The sequence below is a fragment of the Macaca nemestrina genome, chromosome 17 (assembly GCF_043159975.1).
Source record: "Macaca nemestrina isolate mMacNem1 chromosome 17, mMacNem.hap1, whole genome shotgun sequence".
NCBI classification, from domain to species: Eukaryota; Metazoa; Chordata; class Mammalia; order Primates; family Cercopithecidae; genus Macaca; species Macaca nemestrina.
This window is the reverse complement of record NC_092141.1, coordinates 68,907,862-68,920,375: the sequence shown is the minus strand read 5'-3', so window position 1 is coordinate 68,920,375 and position 12,514 is coordinate 68,907,862. Positions and strand designations below refer to the sequence as shown.

Here is a 12,514-nt window from a genome sequence, read left to right as displayed (position 1 = left end):
TGTGATCTCAGCTCACTGCAAGCTCCGCCTCCCGGGTTCACACCATTCTCCTGCCTCAGCCTCCCAATAGCTGGGACTACAGGCGCCCGCCACCTCGCCTGGCTCATTTTTTTTTTGTATTTTTTAGTAGAGACGGGGTTTCGCCGTGTTAGCCAGGATGGTGTTGATCTCCTGACCTCATGATCCACCCGCCTTGGCCTCCCAAAGTGCTGGGATTACAGGCGTGAGCCACCGCGCCCGGCCCAGAATGTAGTTTTTATGCGGCTGTTTTTGCACATGGGCAGCACTCCAGAACTTTAATTAAGTTCAGGAAGTTGCTCCTGATACCAAGGGCACGGGATATTTAGGCTCTGAGGGTCCAGCAGGCCCCCCGGGCCCCTGCATAGCCACTGGAAACAGCAGCCTCTGTGTGTGGAGCACCGGGGTCCTGACAGGATGTCAGGGACCCAGCTCTGGTCCCCTCTTCCTGTCTCACAGCTGCCTCTGGGCCCTTGCAGGTGCGGCTGGAAGTATTTCGGGCGGAGGAACTGATGGCATGTGCAGGATTGACCTCACCCAGAATTGTCCCTTTGTATGGAGCTGTGAGGGAAGGGCCTTGGGTCAACATCTTCATGGAGCTGCTGGAAGGTAAGGAGCCAGGTCCCACTCTTTCTCCAAATTCAGTGCCAAGGGTTCCCTCCTGAGTCTTGCCCAGGTTGGCCTTGGTCACTGATCCATCCATTGGACCAGTGACCTGCTTTCCACCTTTAACCTCTTGACCCTATGACCCTGCTTTCCACCACCTGCCCTGTGCTCTTGCCCTTGGCTGGCATGGAGGCTCGAGCAAGTCCCAGGTATAGCCTGGCCTTTGTTCTCCTAGGTGGCTCCCTGGGCCAGCTGGTCAAGGAGCAGGGCTGTCTCCCAGAGGACCGGGCCCTCTACTACCTGGGCCAGGCCCTGGAGGGGCTGGAATACCTCCACTCACGAAGGATTCTGCATGGGGACGTCAAAGGTAAGGCCCAGGCCCCACGGCCCTGGTCCCCAGCAGGCTCTTCTCTCACACCATCCTGCCTGATCTCCTCTCAGTTCTGGGCTAGCCTGGTCATCTCCAGTAGCAGGCCCTGAGTCAGGCTGACAGGACTCTGCCTGTAGGAAGGGGAATGATGTTCTCCAACCCCTTAGCCAAGCACTATAGTTTCTGGTAGATGGTGGCAACAGAGAACTGAAGGTCAAGCTCCCATCCAGTGGTGACCCCTGGTACGGGGTTGGGGCAGGCGAGCAGAGTGGCAGCGTTCCCCCAGAGTAAACCCTGCTCCTGTCCCCTTGCCCTCAGAGATCCTGTCTGCCTCTAGCCTGAACCGATACCCTCCTCCCTTCCTCCACAACTGATGAAACTAATCAGAAGCAGCAGCTGCCACGTAGGGTCAGCCAGAAAATTACATCACTGGAGGGCAGGCCAAACCAAGCCAGGGTGGGCTGGGACCCGGCATGACTCACCTGTTCCTCTTCCTCCCCGGGGCGGCCTGGCAGCTGACAACGTGCTCCTGTCCAGCGATGGGAGCCATGCAGCCCTCTGCGACTTTGGCCATGCTGTGTGTCTTCAACCTGATGGCCTGGGGAAGTCCTTGCTCACAGGTAAGGCCCCCCACCAACTGCTGTGCCCCCCAGTGCATTCATTCGCCGAATGCCTTCCATGCTTTCCAGAATGGGAACTGAGATGTGAACACTTAGGTCCACCTGTGTGTTTAAGCCCCGCACCCAGTCTGGATGATTATCGGGGTTTCTTTGTTAGGCGGAAATGCGATCATGGATGTCAGGCGCTCATCGCTGATGCTCCTGTACACAGGGAAGAGAGGGAAAGGCTGTTGACTCTCGCTAGGTCCCAGGCCTTCTGCCTTGGAGGCCCCATGGCTCCCCCCGCCTCTTGTCTGGCCTTTTAAGGGGAGTGCACTGCCAGCCTGTGACCCCAGCTCTCCTGCGCCTCTGAGCACAGTTGGCTGGAAGCACAGTGGGCAGGCTGACCAAGGGGCCTGGTCTCTAAAGCCAGTGAAATATCTTTCTTTAACTCCTCTGATTATTGAAATAATCCATGCCCACTGTGAAGTATAGAGTTAAGCATATAAAAGAGGTGGAGAACAGAATTCTCACCATTCCTCTTACCCAGAGAGAGAATCACAAATTTTTTTGTTGTTTTCGTTAAGACGGAGTTTCACTCTGTCACCCAGGCTGGAGTGCAGTGGCACAATCTCGGCTCACTACAACCTCCGCCTCCTGGGTTCAAGCAATTCTCCTTCCTCAGCCTCCTGAGTAGCTGGGATTATAGGCACCTGCCACCATGCCTAGCTAATTTTTGTATTTTTAGTAGAGACGGGGTTTTGCCATGTTGGCCAGGCCAGTCTCAAACTCCAGACCTCAGGTGATCTGCCCCACTCAGCCTCCCAAAGTGCTGGGATTACAGGCGTGAGCCTCTGCGCCTGACCGAATCATGAATATTTTAGATAACTCCTTCCAGGCTGTTGTTTTTCCTGTGTCTAGTTAGCGCCATTATAACACAATTTTGTGCCCTGCTTTTTTCATTTATAGCATTAAGGATAAAATGGGCCGGGCGCGGTGGCTCAAGCCTGTAATCCCAGCACTTTGGGAGGCCGAGACGGGCGGATCACGAGGTCAGGAGATCGAGACCATCCTGGCTAACACGGTGAAACCCCGTCTCTACTAAAAAATACAAAAAACTAGCCGGGCGCGGTGGCGGGCGCCTGTAGTCCCAACTACTCGGGAGGCTGAGGCAGGAGAATGGCGTGAACCCGGGAGGCGGAGCTTGCAGTGAGCTGAGATCCGGCCACTGCACTCCAGCCTGGGCGGCAGAGCGAGACTCCGTCTCAAAAAAAAAAAAAAAAAAAAAAAAAAAAAGGATAAAATGATTTCATTCTGACCAACAGAAAAAGAATCTTTGGGAAGTATATGATTGTGTGTTGTTGAAGGACTGTGTTGACAATTCTGAACATGTAAATTGAATGTGGACACTTGACCTCACCCGTGTTGTCTTAAGCTCTTTTAAAATAACTTTAGTGGGCTTTTTCTTGTTACAAAAAAAAAAAAATGTATCTTTTCTAATTTTTTTTAACTTTTATTTTTTAGAGACAGAGTCTTGCTCTGTCACCCAGGCTGGAGTGCAATAGCTCACTCATAGCTCACTGCAGCCTCAAGCTCCTTGGCTCGAGTGATCCTGCCGCCTCAGCTTCCTGAGTATGAGTAGCTGGGACCACAGGCATGCACCACCATGTCTGGCTCATTTTTTTTTTATTTTTTGTAGCTATACATGGGGTCTCAGTATGTTGCCCGGGCTGGTCTCAAATTCCTGGATTTAAGCGGTCCTCCCACCTCAGTCTCCCAAAGTGCTGGGATTACAGGCATGAGCCACTACCTGACCCTTTTTTCTAATATCTTTTGAAGAAAGTAGAGCTAAGCAAAAATTACAAATACAGATCACCAGGAAAAAAAACCACTGTTCACATCTGCCATCTATTCTTTCAGTCTTTTATGCAAATAAGTTTTCTATTATGATTTTTAAATTTCACTTACTGGTATTTCAGGAACATCATACCAGTAATTAACCTTCTACAACCTAATTTGTAATATCCAGCCCCTGCCCTATTTTCAAAAAACACTTTAAGGGTTTGGTCCAAAGGGCAGAGTCCATATCATGGGTGCTCTGTTGCTTGGTACAAGTTCCCAGCAGAGTCCCCGCCTAGCTCCTCCCTACAAGTTTGACTTGGAGATGTTATTTCTGTATTTAAAGTACTTTAACATGGCCGGATACAGTGGCTCATGCCTGTAATCTCAGCACTTTGGGAGGCCGAAGTGGGTGGCTCACCTGAGATCAGGAGTTTGAAACCAGCCTAGCCAGCATGGTGAAACCCCATCTCTACTAAAAATATAAAAATTAGCTGGGCGTGGTGGCTCATGCCTGTAATTCCAGCTACTCAGGAGGCTGAGGCAGGAGAATCGCTTGAACCCAGGAAGCGGAGGTTGCAGTGAGCCAAGATCGCACCACCGTACTCCAGCCTGGGTTGACAGAGCAAGACTCTGTCTCAAAGAACGAAAAAGATAATAAAATAAAACGTACTTTAACAGTGACAAATTTAAGATACCCCGAGGATTAACTGGGGTGACCATTGCCTAGGCTCCTGCCCATCAGCATTCCAGGTGACTTTATGTCTTATCCGCCTTCTCAGGGGACTACATCCCTGGCACAGAGACCCACATGGCTCCGGAGGTGGTGTTGGGCAGGCACTGCGACGCCAAGGTGGACGTCTGGAGCAGCTGCTGCATGATGCTGCACATGCTCAACGGCTGCCACCCCTGGACTCAGTTCTTCCGAGGGCCGCTCTGCCTCAAGGTCGGTGACGGCACCCGGCATGGCCAACATGGGGAGCTGCAGGGCCCTGGGGCCCGGGCCGCAGGCTTGAGGGGCTGCTCTGCGGTGGCAGTTGGAGCAAGGGGAGGCCTGGTCATCCATGTGGGATCCTAATTCAAATACTTGCCACCCAAATCTGGGGGTACAAAGGGAGATCCAGCTGCGGAGGCTCACCAAGTTTATGGCAGGTGAGAACTCTCTTCTGTCCATACCCTGGGCCCCATCCACCTGCCTCCTAACGGGCCGGGCCTGGAAGCTATGGGCATCTTGCTGCCTGGCTCTGGCCTGTTTTACGGGCTCCATGTGTCCCTGTCCTGGGAAAAGTGCCCTCACTGTAGCCCAGACCCCTCCATTCCTTGTGATAGACCCCAGCACAGTGGCAGCAGGGGCCGGCAGGAGTTGCACAGAGAGCAGTAACAGCCGGGTATCAGGAAATGAGGGAAGGCAGGCCTCACCTGTTGTCTTTTGTGCCCCAGATTGCCAGCGAGCCTCCGCCTGTGAGGGAGATCCCAGCCTCCTGTGCCCCTCTCACAGCCCAGGCCATCCAAGAGGGGCTGAAGAAAGAGCCCGTCCACCGCGCGTCTGCAGCGGAGCTGGCAGGGAAGGTGAACCAGGCACTACAGCAAGGTAAGAGGAGCCGCGCGCTGGCTGACCCGGGGGGCAGAGGACAGAGGTGGACACAGGAGACAGGTGGCCACAGGTCCAGAGCAAGGTACCCCTCAGAGCCTTAGTTTCCCCCTCTGGAGTAGGGGGTGCAGCAGCCTCGGGGTTGTTGGGAGATTGTGGCAGTACCACGCCTTGACGCAGAGGCAGCGCTCAGGAGATGGGAAAGAGAAAATTCACATACAAACTCGAAGTGCTTTTTCCATTCTCCCACTCAACTACAATCAACCCGAAGACTCCTGTGACCACATGTGTGGGGATTTCCACCCCACCAAGCCAGCAATCAGTTCGCAGCAGACACGAGCTGGGTGTCCTCTAATTCAGTTCTGTTCTAACACTATCTACCTGGAGGCAGTGTCAGAGCCCGCAACAGGAAGGCTTGATCCCCAAGACTGTGCCCCCTACCCATGCCAGTCTCAGGCCCACGTGTTTACCTGTGCTTCTGACCAACTGGCTATAAATCAGGGACCCCACAACCCCCTCCTTGGGATCGATTAATTTGCTGGAGTGGCTCACAGAACTCAGAGAAACCTTACATTTACCAGTTTATTAGAAAGGATATTACAAAGGATACAAATGAGATGCATAGGGCAAGGCATGTGGGAGGGAGCGCGGAGCTTCTAGGGCTTGGCACCCTCCAGGAACCTCCACGTGCCCAGCTACCAGAAGCTCTCTGAACCCTGTCTTCTTGGGTTTTTGTGGAGGCTTCATTACAAAGTCATGACTGATGAAACCATTGGCCATTGGCGAACAGCTTAACCTTTAGCCCCCTTCCCTCCCAGTATGTGGGATGGTAGGATGAAAGTCCCAGCCCTCTAATCCTGCCTGTGTCTCTCGGATGACCAGCCTCCATCCTGAAGCTACCTAGGGGCTGCCAGCCTTCAGTCAATCCATTAGTACATAGAAAGAGATCACTTTGGAGAGTAAGGCTTTTAGGAGTTATGTGCCAGAAATGGGGTTAAAGATGAAATATATGTTTACTAATATCACAAGGGTTATGATGTGTAAAGGGGGCTGAAACTCGCTAGGAATCCAAGAATACAAAATAAAGAGAGGCCGGGAGCAGTGGCACACACCTGTAATCCCAGCACTTTGGGAGGCTGGGGCAGGAGGATCACTTGAGGCCAGGAGTTCAAAATCAGCCTGAGCAACATAGCAAGACCCTTTCTCTGCAAAAAAAATTTAAAAATTAACCAGACATGGTGGCATATGCCTGTAGTCCCAGCTACTCAGGAGGTGGGAGGATTGTTTGAGCCTGGGAGGTCGAGGCTGCAGTGAGCCACGATTGTACCACTGCACTCCAGCCTGGGCAGCAGAGACCCTGACTCAAAAAATAAATAAATGAAGCCAGGTAACACTCGAGAGCCATTTGACTGGAAAAAAGCAGAAAGTTGGTGGGATGTGGGGCTGTTGGGACCCCTCGGGTGCTGCTGATGGGCATGTGGACAAGGCTGCCCACTCTGGAGAGCGCCTGGCTGCACTCAGGCAGATGTCTGCAGACTGAGACCCAGGACCGCTACCCCTGGGTGCACTGACAAAGGAATGCCAACAGATCCATATGGGAACACGCCTGAGGATGCGCGCTACAGCTTCCTTTGTGGGAGGGGAGTAGGGTACAGTGGGGTCCCTCATTGGGAGGACAGAGACACAAAAAAGGATGCCGCATGGAGCACCAAGCAGTTAAAGCAACTCGGTGTTCACAGAGCAGCATGGACAGATCCTAAAGCCATGGTGCTGAGTGAAAAGAGAACCCGACACAGAATGGAACCCAGATGGTAATGTTTGGTAAACTAAAAACTGATCAATAGCCAGGTATGGTGGCGCACGTCTGTAGTCCCAGCCACTCAGGAGGCTGAGGTGGAAGGATCGCTTGAGCCCAGGAGTTGGAGACCAGCCTGGGCAACATGGTGAGACCTCGTCTCTTTAAAAAACAAAAAGTACAAAAATAAAAATCGATAAATAAAACAACACACATTTGCAAGAACACAACCCAATCAAAAATGATACATCAAACACAATAGAACGTCACCTGAGGGATGGGCACAAAAAGGCCATGATTATAGGAATGAAAATGAAATAAAACCAGAGAGATCTTGCACCTCACCAAAGACAGCTGGTAGTTATAAGGATGAGGGTGGTCCCAGAGTTGAACTCGCCCCACACCAGAACCAACGGTGCCTGGGGAAGTACTGACTGAGGACGGGGTAGGAGAGATGGTAGGTCCAGGACGCCACTTTGCCTGGGAGCTCTTGAGTTGGTGTAGCCCCAGGGCTTTTTTCAATCTTCTCTTTCTTGTTAACAAAGTCCTCTGGAACTGATTCTGTAGTTTTTCAATTTGCTACTGACACCTAGAAGGAAAACGGAACTAAAGACAGAAATCCAGTCCTATCCCTGTTATATTGGGACCATCTTACTGAGGAAGTCTCCTGTGGAGACCACCACGCTGCCCTCTGAAGTCACCTCCCATGGTGGCCTGGGGCAGGTCCTCCCCTCTGTTCGCCTCTAGCCCTTCTGCACTCAGGAGAGGCCGCTCCTGCCTGGATAGCCTGTGCACAGCACGCTTCCCCTCACCATTGTCCTCTCTGTTTTCTAGTGGGAGGTCTGAAGAGCCCTTGGAGGGGAGAATATAAAGAACCAAGACATCCACCACCAAATCAAGCCAATTATCACCAGACCCTCCATGCCCAGCCAAGGGAGCTTTCGCCAAGGGCCCCAGAGCCTCGGCCAGTTGAGGAGACAACAGGCAGAGCCCCTAAGCTCCAGCCTCCTCTCCCACCAGAGCCCCCAGAGCCAAACAAGTCTCCTCCCTTGACTTTGAGCAAGGAGGAGTCTGGGATGTGGGAACCCTTACCTCTGTCTTCCCTGGAGCCAGCCCCTGCCAGAAACCCCAGCTCACCAGAGCGGAAAGCAACCTTCCCGGAGCAGGAACTGCAGCAGCTGGAAATAGGTACGGGCAACCATGGCTGCAGCTGGGGCCCCAAGCACTGGCCGCGGAGGGAGGCCAGCGCTTCTCCTTACCTGCGGTGTGGGCTTTCTTCCAGCCCCTTCCCCAGCAGCTCAGCTTCTACAGACTGTGCAGGAAGAACCCCTGAAAACACAGCCAGCCTCCTCCCAGTCTTTCACAGCCATTTTCTTCCACTTTTCCCTGCAGAATTATTCCTGAACAGCCTGTCCCAGCCATTTTCTCTGGAGGAGCAGGAGCAAATTCTCTCGTGCCTCAGCATCGACAGCCTCTCCCTGTCAGATGACAGCGAGAAGGTGAGTCAGTTGTGGCCCCGCAGCCATGGCTCCAGGGGTGTGGTTCTCCCGGTCCTGGCACAGAGCAAATAGCTTTGCGTCCAGCTAGTGAATGGACTCTGCAAGTAGTGGGTAAAGGGAGGGTGATGGGGGTCACCCCTTCCTTCTGGTAGGGGTCCTCACTAGGTCGGGGGAGGTGGTCATGGTTCAGAGTGAGAGAAACCATGGGAATCTACCCTTCTGGGATTAGGGAATGTGTTTTGCCACCAGAGATAATGGGGAGGCAGGCTTTGGTCCCCTGTGGAGGCAACCCTTACCCTCCTCCAGCTGAGGGCATGAGCAGTGCCCCTTTGCCTCAAATGAGACCCAAGCCAGAAATGGATCCTGGAGCCCAGGGCCCTGAATCCGTACCCAATCCTGTTGTTTCAGAACCCATCAAAGGCCTCTCAAAGTTCGCGGGACACCCTGAGCTCAGGCGTACACTCCTGGAGCAGCCAGGCCGAGGCTCGAAGCTCCAGCTGGAACATGGTGCTGGCCCGGGGGCGGCCCACCGACACCCCAAGCTATTTCAATGGTACAGTCCAATTCCCACCTGCTCAGCAGCCCCCATGGCAGCCGATCTGCCTGGAGCTAGACAGCCATTGAGGGATTGTGTCTCCCCTCCCCTGGCACAGTGGGAGGGAGGAAGGCGCCTGGTCCCAGAGGTTCCTGGCCAGTAAGTTGGGTTTCAAGCAAAGGTCCCCATCACCCATGAGCCTCTCCTGATTGGGCAGTGAGGGACCATTATCCCCTCATTGGCGGCTGATGGAGTCCCAGAAGGTTCCCCTAGCTTGGGGAGGAGGGTAGTCTCTCTTGACCTGGAGTCAGGAAACTGAGCAATTAATCTCTTCTAAAGGGAAAGGAACAGGACCCATGAGCATTTTAATCAGAAACTCAGCAAAAGGAGCCCCCTCTGAGATCTGAGGTCAAATGAGAAAGACAACATAAAATTCTTTCGTTTTCAAGCTTGATTGCATAGGTTATGATGTGGCTTTGCTAGAACAAGGGCATATTCAGATCGGAGTGCCCTGCTCTCCAGGGCAAGTGTGACTCATGGCAGCAGGCCAGAGGCCACTTCAACTCGGGGAACAATCTAAATTGCCCATAATCTAATTTAAGGATCTTTGTGTTCAGTTCCTTTCTGCTTTGCAACCAAGTTGAAATACTACTTCCCCATAGGAGCCAACCCCAGCTCTTAGCAATGCACAGGCCAGATCCCAGGTGCTGACGGCCAGGAAGAACTAGCAGGTGTATATAACATGAGGGCTGTTCCAGCCTGAATTTTTTATTTTTCTTATAAAATGCAACTTTGTGACTGGGTGTGGTGGCTCACGCCTGTAATCCCAGCACTTAGGGAGGCCAAGGCAGGTGGATTACATGAGGTCAGGAATTCGAGACCAGCCTGACCAACATGGTGTAACCCCATCTTTCCTAAAAATATAAAAATTAGCTGGGTGTAGTGGCACATGCCTGTAATCCCAGCTACTCGAGAGGCTGAGGCGGGAGAATCACTTGAACCTGGGAGATAGAGGTTGCAGTGAGCTGAGATTGCTCCATTGCACTACAGCCAGGGCGACACAGTAAGACTCTGTCTCAAAAACAAACAAAAATGCAGCTGTGCTTAGACCAGCCTAAATTTTATCTCTGCTGCTTCATCACACCAGACCTGCTCCCCTCTACATTAAGGGCAGAGTGACTTTTAACAAAAACATTCCCTCAGCCCCTGCCAGGACCCTGGTCCTTGGAGAGCCAGCAGCCGCTCTCCTGACTGTCACCTTGCCCGCCTTCTAGGTGTGAAAGTCCAAATACAGTCTCTCAATGGTGAACACCTGCACATCCGGGAGTTCCACCGGGTCAAAGTGGGAGACATCGCCACTGGCATCAGCAGCCAGGTAAGGGGTGCAGGTACTCTCTTGACCAGCAGAGTCCCAGAAGCCAGTGCACCTGGCCCCACCCTCCAGGAGGAAGGCTTTCAAAGAAGTAGAATGGCACTCTAGGGAATACGTGGAATTGGCCTTCGACGTCCCCCAGGGCCTCAAAGTAAGACTGGCAGTGGGGACGGAGAGGTCCTCCAGACCCACACTTGGGCTGGGTGGGATTCTCTGAGTCCTGTGGAATGACAGACAGACAGTGCCCTTAGGGCTGCCAGTCTGGCTGGAGGGAGATGTCTTTACCTTTCTACGTGGCTTCTGAGCCCCATGCCATGATCTCAGCCCACTGGTTTGCTCCACCCTTAGATCCCAGCCGCAGCCTTCAGCTTGGTGACCAAAGATGGGCAGCCTGTTCGCTATGACATGGAGGTGCCAGACTCGGGCATCGACCTGCAGTGCACGCTGGCCCCTGATGGCAGCTTCGCCTGGAGCTGGAGGGTCAAGCATGGCCAGCTGGAGAACAGGCCCTAACCCCACCCTCCACTGCCGGCTCCACGCTGCCGGAAGCAGCCTTCCTGCTCGGCGCACAATGCTGCCCTGAAACACAGGCTCAGCCGCTCCCAGGGATCTGCCAGCCCCCGGCTCAGCAGTGGGACCAGGGCCTGGCAGCAGCAAGGTGGGGGCAAGCAGAACGCCTCCCAGGATTTCCCACCTGAGTCCTGCCCCACCCTGCTGAGAAAACACTCTGCCACGTGAGGAGACAGAGGAGGACGGCAGGAGTTCCCTCGGGAAACAAACAGGATCTTCTCTGCCCTGCTCCAGTCGAGTTGGCCTGGCCCGCTTGGATCAGTGACCATTTGCTGGCAGACAGGGGAGAGCAGCTTCCAGCCTGGGTCAGAAGGGATGGGCGAGCCCCTCGGCCCCTCACCCTCCAGGCTGGTGTGAGGGTGTCGAGTGTGTAAGGGCCCACACTCGGGTTCAGTGCAGAACCAGGTCAGCAGGTATGCCCACCCGTAGGTTAACGGGAGGCCTCTGACCCCCTTGCCCGGCCTCACCTGGCCAGCTCATCCCTTTCGGGTGTAGGGGAAAGGAATGCCTGATCCCAGAAGGCTCCCTGCTAGAATACACCACACTTTTCAGATTGTTGTAACACAGGTCCTGAGTTGACTTCTGGTTCAGCCAACGACCAAAGAAGGTGTGTAAGTGAAGTGGTTCTCAGTCCCCAGACACGTGCCCCTTTGCTGCTGGCTATCACTCTTCCCCAGCGCAGCAGACTCTGAGCCCCTTCAGGCCCAGCACTGCCCCAGACTCACTGGCGCTCTTCCCTCATCTGTAAAGGTGAAGGGTGATGCAGGATGTGCCTGACAGGAACGGTCTGTAGATGGACATGATCAATACTAAGGAAAGCAGCAGACAGAGACGCTCCGGCACCCCAGCCCCACTGTCAGCGTCCAGCGTGCGGACCCCCCAGAGCACAGTTCACACGAACACTCACCCTGCCCTGCCCCGGGCCGGAGGGTACTGCTGACAGCACTTTGCACTCTGATGACCTCAAAGCACTTTCATGGCTGCCCTCTGGCAGGGCAGGTCAGTGACTCTGTAGGAGCATAGCAGTCCAGGAGATGGGGTGAAGGGACAGTCTTGAGCTGTCTACATGCATGTGACTCCTCAAACCTCCTCCAGATTTCTCTAATAGCAACCACTTCCCCATTGCCCCAGCTTAGCCTCTTCTCCCAGGGGAGCTACTCAGGACTCATGTAGCATTAAGTCAGCTGTGAATTGTCAGGGGGGTGTCAGCTAGCCTCAACCTCCTGGGGCGGGGGACGCCGAGACTCCTTGGGAGAAGCTCATCCCCACGTCTTGCCAAGACAGCCTTTGTCCAGCTGTCCACAGCGAGCCAGACTGCTCCCGGGGAGACAGCCGCGGCCCCCAGCACATAAAGAACTGCAGCGTTGGTACTGCAGTGTGGGTTGTAGAGAACTCTTTGTAAGCAATAAAGTTTGGGGTGATGACAAATGTTTCCAGGCCATTGGTGTCCTCTCTCTTGCCTGCCGGCTTGCTGAACCTCACGACACTAACAACTGCCCCTCTGCCTTCTTGGTGAGATCTTTTCAAGTCCCCCTTGTTTTGGACAAGGACTGTTTCAGCCCTTGAGTGGGGCTGCTTTCCCACCACTCCTCCCAGTGGGTGCTTCTAGTCCCACCTCTGGGCTATTCATTCAGACCAGTTAGGCAAGATGCCTTGCCCAGTGGCATCAGGGAAGTCCCTTGCCAAACACTGCCAGGCTGAAGGGTGGAGGAGGCGGACG

General features: G+C 53.9%; 1 protein-coding gene and 1 long non-coding RNA gene across 4 annotated transcripts in view; one reads left to right on the top strand and one right to left on the bottom strand.

Annotated features, from left to right (window-relative positions):
• LOC105468661 (mitogen-activated protein kinase kinase kinase 14) overlaps positions 1-12,226 on the top strand; it is a 54,412-nt gene extending 42,186 nt beyond the window's left edge. For both annotated transcript variants that reach the window (XM_011718857.2, XM_011718864.3), the window contains exons 7-16: positions 498-627; positions 860-991; positions 1,510-1,614; positions 4,215-4,378; positions 4,873-5,023; positions 7,653-8,006; positions 8,211-8,317; positions 8,726-8,870; positions 10,127-10,227; positions 10,573-12,226. In XM_011718857.2, coding sequence (XP_011717159.2) covers positions 498-627; positions 860-991; positions 1,510-1,614; positions 4,215-4,378; positions 4,873-5,023; positions 7,653-8,006; positions 8,211-8,317; positions 8,726-8,870; positions 10,127-10,227; positions 10,573-10,737 — 1,554 coding nt within the window. In that variant the 3' untranslated portion in view covers positions 10,738-12,226. The remainder of the gene's footprint in view (positions 1-497; positions 628-859; positions 992-1,509; positions 1,615-4,214; positions 4,379-4,872; positions 5,024-7,652; positions 8,007-8,210; positions 8,318-8,725; positions 8,871-10,126; positions 10,228-10,572) is intronic.
• LOC105468653 (uncharacterized) lies at positions 5,592-11,400 on the bottom strand. 2 transcript variants are annotated; one of them, XR_011615896.1, is made up of 4 exons: positions 11,262-11,400; positions 10,510-10,697; positions 8,078-8,296; positions 5,592-7,407 (listed from the first exon to the last, which is right to left on the bottom strand). It is a non-coding gene; the product is annotated as an uncharacterized lncRNA (long non-coding RNA). The 2 variants fall into 2 exon arrangements; XR_011615895.1 differs by lacking the exon at positions 11,262-11,400 and having other exon boundaries at positions 5,592-7,996; positions 10,510-10,647.
• Positions 12,227-12,514: the final 288 nt, after the last annotated feature.